Raw genomic sequence first — 15,242 nt, forward strand, 5'->3', positions numbered from 1 at the left:
CATTAAATAGCCTAAAAATATTAAGATGACTGCTGTATGCAAGTTAAACAGATAGTTTTGCTCAATGACTTTGATCAAAGTTTCACTGTCCTTTTATCCACTGATCAGTGTACTTAGGTGATTGGCTGAGGATCCACACCAACATACTCAGTGGCTACTTTATTAGACACACTGGCTCGTTAATGCAAATATCCAAGCACCCAATCGTGTGACAGCAACTCAATGCATAACAGTATGGTCAAGAGACTCAGCTGTTATTCAGGCCAAACATCAGAATGGGTAAGAAATGTGATCCAAGTGATTTTGACCTTGGAATGATTGTTGGTGCCAGAAGGATGCTTTGAGTATCTCAGAAACTGCTGACCTCCTGGGATTTTCACACACATTCTCAAGAAGTTACAGAGAATGGTGTGAAAAATAAATTAAAAAATCCAATGAGTGGCATTTCTGAGTGAAAACACCTTGTTAATGAGAGGTCAGAGGATAATGGCCAGACTGGTTCAAGGTGACAGTAACTCAAATAACCAGGTGTTATAATAATGGTGTGCAGAAGAGCATCTCTGAAAGCACAACACATCAAATCTTGAACTGGCTGGGCTAAAGCAGCAGAAGACCACACCGGGTTCCACGCTCTACCTAATAAAGCAGCCACTGAGTGCAGATTCAAATTTTAAACTTTTCTTTTCAATATTTTTATTAATTTTCTACATAGGAGAATACAGAGTTCAAGAAAAAAATATATCAAGTACGTTATACTGAATCACACATACAAACTCCTTACTCTATATTCATACAAATTCATTAATTCATAATATTGAAATATAGTAAATTTATTATATGGAAAAAAATCTAACCCACTACCAAGACTGAAGCTGATTAGTAAAGAAGAAAAAAGAAAAACATATATATTATTAGCCACAAACAACAGGAATTCTGCAGATGCTGGAAATTCAAGCAACATACATCAAAGTTGCTGGTGAACGCAGCAGGCCAGGCAGCATCTATAGGAAGAAGCGCAGTCGACGTTTCAGGCCGAGACCCTTCGTCAGGACTAACTGAAGGAAGAGTGAGTAAGGGATCCTTACTCACTCTTCCTTCAGTTAGTCCTGACGAAGGGTCTCGGCCTGAAACGTCGACTGCGCTTCTTCCTATAGATGCTGCCTGGCCTGCTGCGTTCACCAGCAACTTTGATGTATGTTGCTTATATTATTAGCCATCATCTGTGCTTTAACGGCAAATCAAAGGTTTTGAAAATAGTTCAAAAAAGGTCCCCACAATGTTTGAAAGTCTTGATTAGCTTCAGAAATTGAACACCGAATCTTCTCTAAATTTAAACATGACATCACATCACGCAGCATTTGAACGTGAGTGGGCGGGACCACATCTTTCCATTTAAGCAAGAGCGCCCTCCTAGCCATAAGAGAAATAAAAGCCAAAATGTGCAAATCAGATTTCTCCAAAATAATATCCTTTCCTCCAACAATACTAAATAAAGCAGTCAAAGGATTAGGCTTAAAATTTACTTTAAAAAGTACTGAGAAGGTTTGAAATACTTCTTTCCAATATTTTTCAAGACTCGGGCATGTCCAAAACATATGAATGAGTGAAGCTTCTCCATTATTACATTTATCACAATAAGGAGATATATCCAAGTAAAAGCGAGACAACTTATCCTTGGTCATGTGGGCCCTATGGACCACTTTAAACTGTAGGAGAGAGTGATGAGCGCATAACGATGAAGTGTTAACCAATTAAAAAATTTCATTCCAAATTTCCTCAGAAATTGAAGTCTGTAAGTCTAGTTCCCAAAGATTTTTAATTTTATTTAAAGGAACACTTCTCATTCCCAGCAACGTATTATAAATATTAGATATAGATCCATTATAAAAAGGTTTCAAATTAAAAATTACATCTAGTAGATTCTTATCAGGACTTTTAGGAAATGTACATGTTTGAGACCGTAAGAAGTACCTTATTTGTAGGTATCGAAAACAGTGAGTTTTGGGTAAGCTATATTCGGCTGACGGTTGCTCAAACGAAAAGAGACTTCCCTCCAGAAACAAGTCCTGGAAGCATTTAATACCTAATCTATCCCATTCTTTAAAAGCCACATCTATCATAGAAGATTTTAAAAAATGGGATTTGAAAGAGAAAATCTCAACAAGTCGAAGTATTTTAGGAATTGTCCCCAAATTGTCATAGTATGTTTAACTACCAAATTGTCAGTTAACTTACTCAGGGATAAAGGAAGTGAGGATCCAAGAAGAGAAATAATAGAAAATTTATTAACAGAGTTAGCTTCTAAAGAAACCCACATCAGCCAATCGTCATGATTAATGTAACATAACCAAAAAGTAAGATTACGTATATTAACTGCCCAATAATAAAACCTAAAGTCTGGTAAAGCTAGCCCTCCATTCTTTTTAGCTTTCTGAAGATGAATTTTGTTTAGTCTAGAATGCTTATTTTTCCATATATAGGATGATATAATAGAATCAAGAGAATCAAAAAAAGATTTAGGGACAAAACAGGTAATGCCCGAAAAAGATATATAAATTTAGGTAAAATATTCATTTTAATAGAATTAATTCAACCAATCAATGATAGCGAAAGAGGCGACCAATTTGATAGTGTCCTTTTTACATAATTCAATAGGGTAAGAAAATTTTCTTTACATAAGCACTTATAATTTTTAGTAGTTGTTATACCTAAGTAAGTAAATTGGTTTCATACAATTTTAAGAGGAAGGTTAGAATGAGTTAATATCCAATTATTCAAAGGAAAAAGTTCACTCTTATGTAAATTCAGTTTATAACCTGAGAACTGGCTAAAACAGGAGAATAAAGAAAGCGCATGGGATAACAAAGTCTCAACATTAGAAATAAAGAGCAATAGATATCAGCATAAAGTGGAACTTTGTGGATAGTGGCTCTCCTTAAAATACCAGTGATAGCATTAGATTTTCAACAAATTTTAAACTTTTGATGCCCCTTACTCATCAGTTTTAGCGTCAATGGCAGATTGCTTAGAGGATTAAATTTGTAAGATAATGAATACTAGACATCCAAGCACACAAGTATCCAATGGAAATTCTTACAGTGGCCTGGCTCAGCCTCCCACAATTGCATAGAAAAACAGTTGATATTTACAAACTATTCTTGGTGCAAAATGATATACCCAAAAGTGTTACACTATTGAGTGATATCTAATTGAACTGAATGATATACTATGCCACAAATATTGATTCATAACCTTTCTACTGCTCTCTGCCAAAAATGTCAAATTTAATTAGTTTGGCACAACATTGTGGGCCAAAGGGCTCATTCCTGTGTTGTACTTCTCTATGCTCTAAATGTAATTCAAATTACAAAATAAAAATATTTGATTTTTAAACATGTATTTCATGTATTTTTTTTAACTCTTAGCTTCATGTATGATCCAATCTTTGTTACAATCAATCTTGGAAAAGCAAAAGTCTGTGCATAAAAGCATCTGTAGGAAGAGGTGCAGTCGACGTTTCAGGCCGAGACCCTTCGTCAGGTCCTGACGAAGGGTCTCGGCCTGAAACGTCGACTGCACCTCTTCCTACAGATGCTGCTTGGCCTGCTGCGTTCACCAGCAACTCTGATGTATGTTGCTTGAATTTCCAGCATCTGCAGAATTCCTGTTAGTCTGTGCATAAGCTCACCTTCTTCAATAAGCACTATGGCATTGCTGCTCTGTAAAATCTCGGTCAATTTTTGTGCAGTGATAAAGGGACAGCCTTGGAATACCTCTCCCATTTACAATTCTACTGGAATTACTTTGAATACGTAGTTCCTACTCTTATACAATTTATCTCACCTGAGATTTTTCCAAAAGATCTACAAGAATTGGTGGAAGCTCTTCTGCATCCAAGTATTCCAGCAGTTCTCCCTCTTCATAAGGCAAACGGATTGTTTCTGAATCTGAATTTTTTTTTACAAATACCAAATTAATAAGATATTAACACGCTAATCTTCAAAGTATATGCAGCTCACATTTTAGAAACCTGTGCAGTCAACGCTTTCATCTTTCATCAACCAAGTGCATGCTAATATTTTATCTATTCAGAAGAAACATAGTACTAACATTGCATGGATAATTTCTCTAGGGATAATTTATTCATCACATATAATTAACAACCAAAAATAGTTAATCAGTGGTACCTGAACCATTTTTCCCCCGAAGCATCAGTGAATAGCCTTCATTTCCTGGATATAAATTTACCACAAGACATGACACTCTTTCCTGCATTACAAGTTTTTCCAGCAGGTTGACATTTCGCCTTAATTTCTGAAAATTAATCAGAAATCCAGATCATAAACAAATATAAAATTCCATTTGAAGATTATAGTTGTATATTACTACTTACAGAACAACCACACAAAATGCTGGATAAACTCTTCAGACCAAAAGCATCTATAGAACAAAAGACACTCATCTGAAACCCTTCGGCAGGACTGGAGAAAAAAGCTGAGGAGTAGATTTGAAAGGTGTGAGGAGGGGAGAGAGAAACACCAGGCGATAGATGAAACTTGGAGGGGGAGGGATGAAGCAAAGAGCTAGGAAGTTGATTGGTGAAAGAGACAGAAGGCCATGGAAGAAAGAAAAAAGGGGGAGGGGAGGAACACCAGAGGGAGGCAATGGGCAGGCAAGGCGATAACATGAGAGAAGAACAAGGGTATGGGAAATGGTGAAGGGGAGGGATACATTACTGGAAGTTTGAGAAATCGATGTTCATGCCATCAGTTTGGAGGCTGCTCAAGCGAAATCCAAGGTGTTGTTCCTCCAATTTCCTAGCTCTTTGCTTCACTCCTCCACCTCCAAGTTTCACCTATTGCCTGGCATTTCTCTCTCCCCTCCCCCCCACCTTTCAAACCTACTCCTCAGCTTTTTTTCTCCAGTCCTGCCGAAGGGTTTCGGCCCAAAACATTGACTGTTCTTTTTCCATAGATGTTGCTTGGCCTGCTGAGTTCCTCCAGCATTTTGTATGTGTTGCCTGGATTTCCAGCATCTGCAGATTTTCCCTTATTTTATGATTATATTACTACTAACATCAGGTTAAATCAAGGACATTAAAATAACATGTAATAATGTTTAATTATCATATTACTTAAGTAATTCTGCTGCTTGTTCTTTTTTTTCCCCTCTGAATTTTCTCTCCCAATTCCCCTCTTAAACACCTTGCAAGGCATTTTTCTGTAAACAGTTGGCCAAATTAGCTTTTCATTTGTGAGCCTTGATACGGAACATGAATCAATCATTCAGAATCTCAACTCTGTTTCAGCATTCAACTACACCAAAGCTGATTTGCACCTGCCCATCTATCTCTACAATATTCTTCACCTTAATTCTATATTCAATATATCCTTGCCCGGTGAAAACCTGCAAGCCGCAGTTTTGAAATTTACAAGTTCAGTGGCTTTAACAGATTTTCACTGTTCTTTGTGTAAAATGCCGTGTCATTACCTCAGATAAATCAAACCTCATTTCTGTTTTGCCCCCAACTTGTACTCCACTGTCAGATAAAATAGGATATCTCTATTCAAACATCAAAAGCTTTAATCATCTTTTTAAAAAAATCCTACTAAATCAAACTTCAATCTTCCACTGTCAAGAAGGTCTACTCTATACAAACTCATTTTAGAATGTAAGCTCTTAATGAAAGCTATCATTATTTCAGAGTCCACAAATTCTTTGCATGGAAGATTTCAAATACTATCAGGGGCCCGAATTTTAGCACTGCTGTTGTAATGGTTTTATGGTCAATTAATAGGATCCAGCAGTTGACTTCAGCTAACTCAGGAATTCAGCTTGATCACAGCATATTCCAAGTTTATCTTATTCAACTTAGAAAGAAATGAATTTTCAAGATTTCTGATATTTTTAAAGATACAAGCATTTAATGATTTAATATTTTTCTCTTAATTTAGAGATGCAGTACATAATAGGCTTTTCCGGCCCCACAAGCCCTTGCCACCCAGTTACACTCATCAGACCAGTTAACCTACTAACCCATGTCTTTGGAATGTAGGAGGAAACTGGAGCACCCTGAAGAAACCCACGTGATCATGGGAAGAACGGGAACAGCGGGAATTGAACTTGGGTCATTAACATTATAAAGCATGCTGCCTCAATTCATTTATATTTACCATTTTGTACAGAAACAAATACTACAGAACTAAAACTTTCCTCTACCATTCAAGTATTTACAAAACTTTCATTCATGTCTGACAAAAATGCTAAATTAAAACATATTTTTGATGGTTCTATAATTTCTTTATGAAAAATTTGAAGCAAAACCATGATTGAGGAACCATAAATGGTGCATGTATTATGAATACCTTCAGCTCTGGCTCTTTTTCACATTCTTCCATGTACAAATCATATAGTTTCTGATGTACAGATTTCCTAAAGTAACACATTTTAAAAGTTCAGTTATTTCAATTTTGTAAGTCAAAAACATTTTTAAAATATTTTTATTATAAAATACTACCTTCCACTTGATGAATGCCTTCTTTTTGGAGGTCGCTGCCGGGCACATCCAATTATATACTAAAAAATTTTTAAAAAATCATGGTTTATAATCAATAACTGGATCAGGTTAAACAAAAGTATAATAATACACAGCAGAATAGTTGAGTTACTGTAAATAACTCACCTCTGCACGGTCCAATGCATATTCCAAAGCGTGATACTGCAAAAAAAGACATTTTTACTAAGAAATTCTAGAGAAGCAAGGCAACCTGAAATCCACTGTCATCAGTTCTGAAAATCCTTTCTTTCTCAAATTGTCTACTGTCTGATATAGGGTATGCCAAATTATTGTCTATCCAAATAACGGATACATTATCTTAAGGGAAAAAGAATTTGAAGAATTAAGTTCTCCAGAAATTCACAAGAATTTCTTGTGTATATTGTTTTCCTCCACAAGGATTCTTCTGAATATGAGCAGGCACAATTTTTCAAGTGATCCACTGCCTTCAGTAAAAAGAATTGTTTCTATTCCATTACCAAATTATATCTTGAAGCAAAATAAGTGTCATCATTTGAAACTAGATTATTCTTATTTTCATCAGCACCAAATTGGAATGTACAACTAAAAGCAAAAATCATAAACATTAGGATTATTATTTAACATTTTAATTACATTCCTTGCCTTCTGTAATTTAAGGCTAGTTTAAGAATTAAGAACCAAATTCACAGTATGAAACTACAAGGTTGCAACAAGTCCTTCAATGTGCTAACTTACGGCCTTGACCGAAAACAGATATTTTATCAACAAGTGCAAATATAACAAGGCCGAAACAGATGCACTCATAAATTTATCTAATCAAAGGGGACACAAACTGGATATTGTTTTGGATGATCAAAGGTTTGGTTAAAGACTTTTAAGTAAGGAAAATGCTGGACAAAATTGAAGAAAGTACAAAATAGGCAGCTGTTGCATCAGTGGAGCAATTTAGTGCAAAAGCAACACTGGTAGGGAAGATTAATGAGCTGACATGGTACAGGTAGAAAGTGTTATCGAACTGGAAGTAGGTGGAATTAAATGCAGCATCTCCAAGTTTGCGGATGACACGAAGCTAGGCGGCAGTGCTAGCTGTGAGGAGGATGCTAAGAGGATGCAGGGTGACTTGGATAGGTTAGGTGAGTGGGCAAATTCATGGCAGATGCAATTTAATGTGGATAAATGTGAGGTTATCCACTTTGGTGGCAAAAACAGGAAAACAGATTATTATTTGAGTGGTGGCTGATTAGGAAAAGGGGAGGTGCAACGAGACCTGGGTGTCATTATACACCAGTCATTGAAAGTGGGCATGCAGATACAGCAGGCGGTGAAAAAGGCGAATGGTATGCTGGCATTCATAGCAAGAGGATTCGAGTACAGGAGCAGGGAGGTACTACTACAGTTGTACAAGGCCTTGGTGAGACCACACCTGGAGTATTGTGTGCAGTTTTGGTCCCCTAATCTGAGGAAAGACATCCTTGCCATAGAGGGGGTACAAAGAAGGTTCACCAGATTGATTCCTGGGATGGCAGGACTTTCATATGATGAAAGACTGGATCGACTAGGATTATACTCGTTGGAATTTAGAAGATTGAGGGGGGATCTTATTGAAACGTATAAAATCCTAAAGGGATTGGACAGGCTAGATGCAGGAAGATTGTTCCCGATGTTGGGGAAGTCCAGAACAAGGGGTCACAGTTTGAGGATAAAGGGAAAGCCTTTTAGGACCGAGATCAGGAAAAACTCCTTCACACCGAGTGTGGTGAATCTGTGGAATTCTCTGCCACAGGAAACAGTTGAGGTCAGTTCATTGGCTATATTTAAGAGGGAGTTAGATATGGCCCTTGTGGCTAAAGGGATCAGGGGGTATGAAGGGAAGGCTGGTACAGGGTTCTGAGTTGGAAGATCAGCCATGATCATACTGAATGGCGGTACAGGCTCGAAGGGCCGAATGGCCTACTCCTGCACCTATTTTCTATGTTTCTATGTTTCTAATAGTTTCAGTATTGCTTCTGTTAAATAGGTTTCCAAGGTTCAGCCAGAGTAGCTGGAGGAGATAGAAGCTAAAGTGCAGAATTTGTAATGACATTAGTCTTAATATCTAATAAAGTTGCCATTTATCCAGCTTGAAGAAAAGACAACCTGTCTCAGAATACCGTGGGAGTGGATTGTTTGATACAGTTTATGGCAGTGGGTCCCAACCACCGGGCCGCAAAGCATGTGTCAGCTGCACCTTTCCTCATTCCCTGTCACGCACTGTTGAACTTGGACATAGGGTTGCCAACTGTCCTGTATTGCCGGGACATCCCGTATATTGGGCTAAATTGGTTTGTTCCATATGGGACCGCCCTTGTCCCGTATTTCCCCAGAAATGTAGAGCGTTCCTATGAAACCTTTCGTGCCGAAATGGATGAAGCACAGAAGCAACTACCATTAATTTACATGGGAAAAATTTTTGAGTGTTCCCAGACCCAAAAAATAACCTACCAAATCATTCCAAATACTGTAACACATAAAACCTAAAATAACTCCAACATATAATAAAAGCAGAAATAATGTATGCACAGTGTAGTCGGGAAGATCAAGTCACAACCGATTTGTGGAAAAAAATCGGCACGTACGTGCATGTGCATGTCACACATATGCAAGTCACGCATGCGCACATAGGTGCCCGCACAAGGCTTCATGGTCATGTAGTCTTTCTCGGGGTAAACACTGTCCCGTATTTGACTGCTACTTTTGTCCCTTATTTGTGAGTGAGGAAGTTGGCAACCCTAACTGTAAAAGACATGTTGAGGTGAGATTAACCCTACCTGAACACCCTCCCCCCCCCCACCGGTCGGCCGGTCCGCAAGAATATAGTCAATATTAAACCAGTCCGCGGTGCAAAAAAGGTTGGGGACCCCTGGTTTATGGAAAGGCAGAGGAGAGCACAGTCAGTAAATGTGCAAGCAGGCAGTTTGTGGATAGCGTTACTGTGGACAGTATTGGGAGGGAGAGCCCCAGCAGCAAACCGTTTGGGCAAAGGAGCTACTTCCAGGAATGATTTTGCTTAAAATGCATACCTTTACCTGAAATTGGTGTATAAAATCCTATATTCAAATCAGCAGATGAAAGAATATCAAAAACAAGTTTAACTTAGCAAACCAATGACTTCTCTGGTATTCATTGATCGAAACAGTATTTCTCAGATTTCAAACTTTTGTTACAAAGTTCCAGCATACACTACTTTTTTACTGCACGTACAGCTCATGTCAGTTCCCAGTTTAAGTAGCACTGCCCATGCAAAATAAACTAGTAGCTAAACGTTAAATTTTAAGATCAGATATTAATTCTGCTTTTAGTAGTATACTTTATTGACTATTCTAATTAAGGAATGACACTATTTCAAAATTAATTGATGAATTAAGTATAGTTCTTGAAATGTTTATATCAATATAATTCCTTACTAAAGTCAATTTACAGTATATGTAAGTTTTTTTTTGAAAGAGGAACTAATTAGCAGCTATTTCAATTCAGTGGTTAACAATAAAGTTTCTTTGCTGGAACAAAACTCACCATTGTGAAGGAAATTGGGCCTTGGGTATTAGGAGAGAAGTTGTGAATACAGACAGAAAATCATGTTTCTCCAAAGGATCTTGAATTCTGTTGAAAACAAACTTAATTTAGCAGCACGTTCACAAAGTATCAATAATTGACTCTATTTTTCCTCAAGATTTAATTCCAAACCCTTCCTGATGAGTGGGTGCAGCCACAAGGTAGTGGAGGTTTGAAATCAGAGTTTTCCTTCTCCTAGAAGCTGCCAACCATGGCCAATGAGCTCCATCTGCCTGATGTGACTGGTTTTAAGGTGCCGGTAACCCCCCTTTGCCCCTGCTGTCAGTAGAAACCGTTCCGCTGTGCTTAGCGGGTAAGCCACACGAAAGCCAGGAGCTGGACTTGGTAATCAGAGGCTACATGTCATTGGGAACATTTAATAGGTAGTGGGAGCCCAACCCTACTACTTGCCCGGCTATGACAAGCTTAAAGAACCTTGGAATTAAGCCACATTTTTCTGAGAGCCACAACAAAAAATTCTGGTAAAAGAAAATAAAGCTAATGGGGATTAGAGATGCTTCCAAAGGATGGATTTCTACTCAAATTCATCCACCTATAAAGATTTTGTATTATCATTCATGTTGTCATTTAACTGTCCTTGCCTTTTAACTGAACACTCAGTATCTGTATCACACTACTCTCACCAATATTCCTCCACTTCCTCCTTTTAAACCACTCAAGTATATCAGTACATACAGAATATTTTGTCATAGTAAACATGCTTTCTTAGATTTACGTTGAACTGAATTACGGTTCCTCAAGGTCAGATTTGGACACAAATGTAAAGCATATCAACACCCCCCCACCTCCTGCTTGTCAATACATTTATCAAATTTGAAAAGTGCAGGATTATCATTTCCTGAAAGCATGTATAGCTAATTGATAAGAAATTTAAAGTACTTGGTGTATAAAATTGGAATTTATGGAACACCAACTTAGCAACAGTCAGGATTGATTTCCAGTCGCTGTAACTGTGAGGTATCAGCTCTATTAACTGTGCCATCCTGCTAATTGAACGTGGCAGCAGGTGTGAGGGACCAAATGGTATACTCCTGCTTTCCACTTCTATTCCTCATAGTATCTTCCAAATTTCTCATCAATTTCACAGTAATGCAGTCTGTTTAGTGCAGTTTCCCCCCCTGCCATGACATGTACAACTTCCTGATTTCTAGTCTTTCTCTGAACACTTTATTCACCCAACATCAAGCATGTAAGAAGACAGCATTGAATCGAGCCTTTTGGACCAACTCATCCACGAAACCAAGGTGCCCATCTAAGTGAGTCCATTTTGCCCATATTTCACCTGCATCTGTCTAAATTTCTTTTAGATATTGTTATTATGCCTTCCTCTGCCATTTCCTCTCATAGACCAGGAGAGTGAAACCAGAGGTCCATGAGCCAGTAATCCCCAGAGGATCAGAGGTGGTGCGGGTCAGAAACTTTAAATTCCTGGGTGTCACTATCTCAGAGGACCTGCCCCAGACCCATCATCTAAATATAATTGCAAAGAAAGCACGATGGTTCTTCAATAGTCTGCAGAGATCCGGCATATCATCAAAAATCTTGACAAACTTTTTTAGATGTATTGGTGGAAAATGTGCGGACTGGCTGCATTACGGTCTGGTATGGGAACACCAATGTTTTTGAGCAGGAAATCCTACAAAAGGTAGTGGATTCGGCCTGGTACATTACGGGTAAAACCCTCCCAACCATTAAGCACATCCACTTGAAACATTGCTGTAGGAAAGCAACATCTATCATCAAAGATCTTCATCACCAAGGCCATGCTCTTTTCTAGGTATGGCTTTTCTAGCCATCAGGTAGAAGGTACAAGTGCCTCAGGACTCGCACCATCAGCTTCAAGATCAGTTACTACCCCTCAACCATCAGGCTCTTGAACAAAAGAGGATACCTACACTCATTCTATTTCTGGTGTTCCCACAACCGATGGTCTCACTTTAAGGACTCTCTACTTAGTTATTAAACTGATAAGAACAGATACTACACTTGATCTTAGCCAAAAGGCCGAGAAGCTTCTACTTTGTTATTTTATGCTCTTCCATTTCATGTTATTTCATACTCATTATTCATTGCTATTTATATTTGCATTTGCACAGTTTGTTGTTCATTGATCCTGTTTACAGTTACTGTTCTATAGATTTGCTAAGTATGCCTGCAGGAAAAAGAATCTCAGGGTTGTATGTGGTGACATGTGCGTACTCTGTCAACAAATTTTACTTTACTTTTCCATATACATAGTACCACTTGCATGAAGAAGTTGCCCCTCAAGTCCCCTTTAAATCTTTCCCCTTGTACTTAAGTTGGATGCAGAGGGCTGAACCTCCCCTCTGCATCCAACAGAATCAGTATCAGGCTTAATATCACCAGCATATGTCATGATTTGTGTTAACTTTGTGGCAACAGTACAACACAATACATAATAATAGTGAAAAAAACTGAATTACAGTAAAATATATATTAGTTAAATTAAATTAGTGCAAAAAATAGAAACAATAGTGAGGTACAGTTCATAGGTTCAATGTCCATTCAGAAATTGGATGGCAGAAGGGAAGAAGCTGTTCCTGGATAGCTGAGTGTGTGTCTTCAGGCTTTTGCACCTCCTTTTTGATGTTGGCAATGAGAAGAGTGCATGTCTTGGGTGAAGGAGGTCCTTAATGATGGATGCTGCCTTTTTGAGGCATCTCTCCTTGAAGATGTTCTGGACACTATAAAGGCTAGTGCTCATGATGGAGCTGACTAAATTTACAACTATCTGCAGCTTACTTCGATCTTGTGCAGCAGCACCTCCCCCCCCCCCCACCCCACTCCCTGCCATACCAGATATGGGTCCCAAGAAGTGAATAAAACTCAGCATAATACTCAGGCAATTTTACACTTTGGTGAGTTGTCAATAGCAGGAAGTATGGCAATGGAACTCTTCCTAAATGTCTTTGAAAGTAAAGATATTTTATTACTCATGTCTTTAAATTATTTAGATCTACTTGAAATTATTAAATAATTAATTTATTTGGAAACTCAAGAAATTTTAAAACAATAAAGCTGAAGTATAGCAACCCTGTGACTAGAACAAGTATATCAACAGAACAGTGGACTGATTCTTCAATCGGAAGGATTCTGGTACGAGAAGAAATTCAGCTCAGTGTGTCTATATTCTTAGTACACAAAAGGTGATCACACTGAAACATACAAAATTCTTACAGGGCTTGCTAGGATATTATGAAAGGATCTTTCCACTGAATAGTGAATTTACAACTAAGAGTGTCAGAGTCTCAAAAAATAGCAATTCAGGAAAGAGATTAAAAAGTTCTTCACACAACACACATCAAAGTTGCTGGTGAACGCAGCATGCCAGGCAGCATCTCTAGGAAGAGGTACAGTCGACGTTTCAGGCCGAGACCCTTTGCGTTCACCAGCAACTTTGATTTGTGTTGCTTGAACTTCCAGCATCTGCAGAATTCCTGTTGTTTGCGTTTTAAAAAGTTCTTCAGCCAGAAGGAAGTAATTTTTTTTTACAACTTATAACCCAAACGAATTACTTCTATTTTTATGAAATTAGTCTCTTTCACAGCAACTTGCTCAATAGCATTCTCAAACTCTTAGATACGATGCAACAACACGCGATCGCCAGATAATTTCAGAGCTCAGTTTGGTTGAGCTTGTGGTCAAGTCCCAGACTTTCTGAGGGGCAAAATACTTGGTAGTTCCTTTCCTGACTGGGCCCATTCTGTGACCACAACATTCCTGTCCACGAAGACACAAGAGATTGCACATGCTGGAATCTGGAGCAGACAAAAGGCATTGAGGAAACTCAGCGGGATAAACAGCATGTTGTTTTCCCTACCCCATCCCAAAAGTCTCAATTTCTCAAAAGGGTTGACTATTCAGGTGTAATGCGGAAACTATCGGTACATTAATTCAATAACAATCTTACAAGCAGAGGACGTTTCTGTAGTGTGGTGTGTGTACATGTACCCTCATGAGAACTGTCAGCAACTAGTTTATGTGCCCTCTGCACCAGCGGAGGCCGATAAGACCTGATGAAGCGTTTCCACCCACTTCGACCTGTAGAACCGGGTGGAGGATTCGGCCGCCTCTCCCAGACAGGTCAGATCACTCAGAATTATAACCTCGATCAGAGGCGCCCACAAGCCACCGCCCAGGATCCGGTGCAATGGTACTGAGGGGACAACCAACGCTAGTGCAACAGCGCCGGACCCCCGCGCCTCGGCCACCCACCCACCGTCCCAGCACACACACACACACCACAATAGCTGCAAAAAGCTGACTTGCCGGTTCCCGTGCCATCGCCGGCTATTTGCGGAGATTTGGAGCTCTTAGCTGCTCGCTCTTTCTTTGTTTGTAGTTTGCAAATATTTAAATCCGAAGCCGTTAGCCGGTTTAGTAGCCCGCCAGCCTCCGGGCGGCCATTTTCCGCCCGTGGGACCAAACTTCCGGTCTGGAGGCGGAGCCCGGGCGGGCGCAGGAAGCCGGGGCCGGGGCCGGGCAGACGGAGTACCTGTCCGGTACAGCACTGGGAGACGAAGCGCCAGACTGCCCCTGACAAAACTCGACCAGTCAACACGGTGCTTCTGAATACTAAAAGCAACGAAATAACATTGTAGAAAGTTTATGGAGCTATGATAGGTGGAGGATGGGGGGGGGGCGCTAATTAGCCATCATATGTTAGTTCAGTATATTGGTCACCCTGCTGTTAAGCAAGATGCCATTAAGGTGGAAGGAGTGCAGAGGAAATTTACGTTAATGTTACCGGGACTCGAGTGACTGAGTTATGGACAGAGGTTGTGCAGATTTTCATTTGGGGTATAGGGGAATGAGGGCTAATGAGAGCTGTATAGTATAATGAAGTGCCATCTTATAGATGCGTATATAATCTGAAGAGGCATAGATGGGGTGAGTGCTCGCAGTTTTTTTCCGGGTTAGGGAATCAAGAACTAGAGGTCTAGGTTTAAGGTGAGAGGAGAGAGGTTGGAACCTGAGTGTTGAATCTGAATAAAACTCGGGAGATCAACCTCCTATAGTTACAGCAGTTTATTGAGCACCCTCCTGCAGGGGTTTGAGACCCAGTTGTCAA

The 15,242-nt window shown here is 39.3% G+C and overlaps 1 protein-coding gene and 1 pseudogene across 8 annotated transcripts in view; both read right to left on the minus strand.

Moving 5' to 3' along the window:
• Positions 1-14,593, minus strand: part of supt20 (SPT20 homolog, SAGA complex component) — a 62,704-nt gene extending 48,111 nt beyond the window's left edge. For all 8 annotated transcript variants that reach the window (XM_063054353.1, XM_063054352.1, XM_063054358.1 and 5 more), the window contains exons 1-7: positions 14,441-14,593; positions 10,091-10,177; positions 6,683-6,718; positions 6,518-6,576; positions 6,366-6,432; positions 4,188-4,314; positions 3,844-3,947 (exon numbers count right to left, since the gene is read on the minus strand). In XM_063054353.1, coding sequence (XP_062910423.1) covers positions 3,844-3,947; positions 4,188-4,314; positions 6,366-6,432; positions 6,518-6,576; positions 6,683-6,718; positions 10,091-10,093 — 396 coding nt within the window. In that variant the 5' untranslated portion in view covers positions 10,094-10,177; positions 14,441-14,593. The remainder of the gene's footprint in view (positions 1-3,843; positions 3,948-4,187; positions 4,315-6,365; positions 6,433-6,517; positions 6,577-6,682; positions 6,719-10,090; positions 10,178-14,440) is intronic.
• Positions 12,060-12,166, minus strand: LOC134349988 (U2 spliceosomal RNA; annotated as a pseudogene).
• Positions 14,594-15,242: the final 649 nt, after the last annotated feature.

The sequence above is a fragment of the Mobula hypostoma genome, chromosome 7 (assembly GCF_963921235.1).
Source record: "Mobula hypostoma chromosome 7, sMobHyp1.1, whole genome shotgun sequence".
In the NCBI taxonomy this organism is placed as follows: Eukaryota; Metazoa; Chordata; class Chondrichthyes; order Myliobatiformes; family Myliobatidae; genus Mobula; species Mobula hypostoma.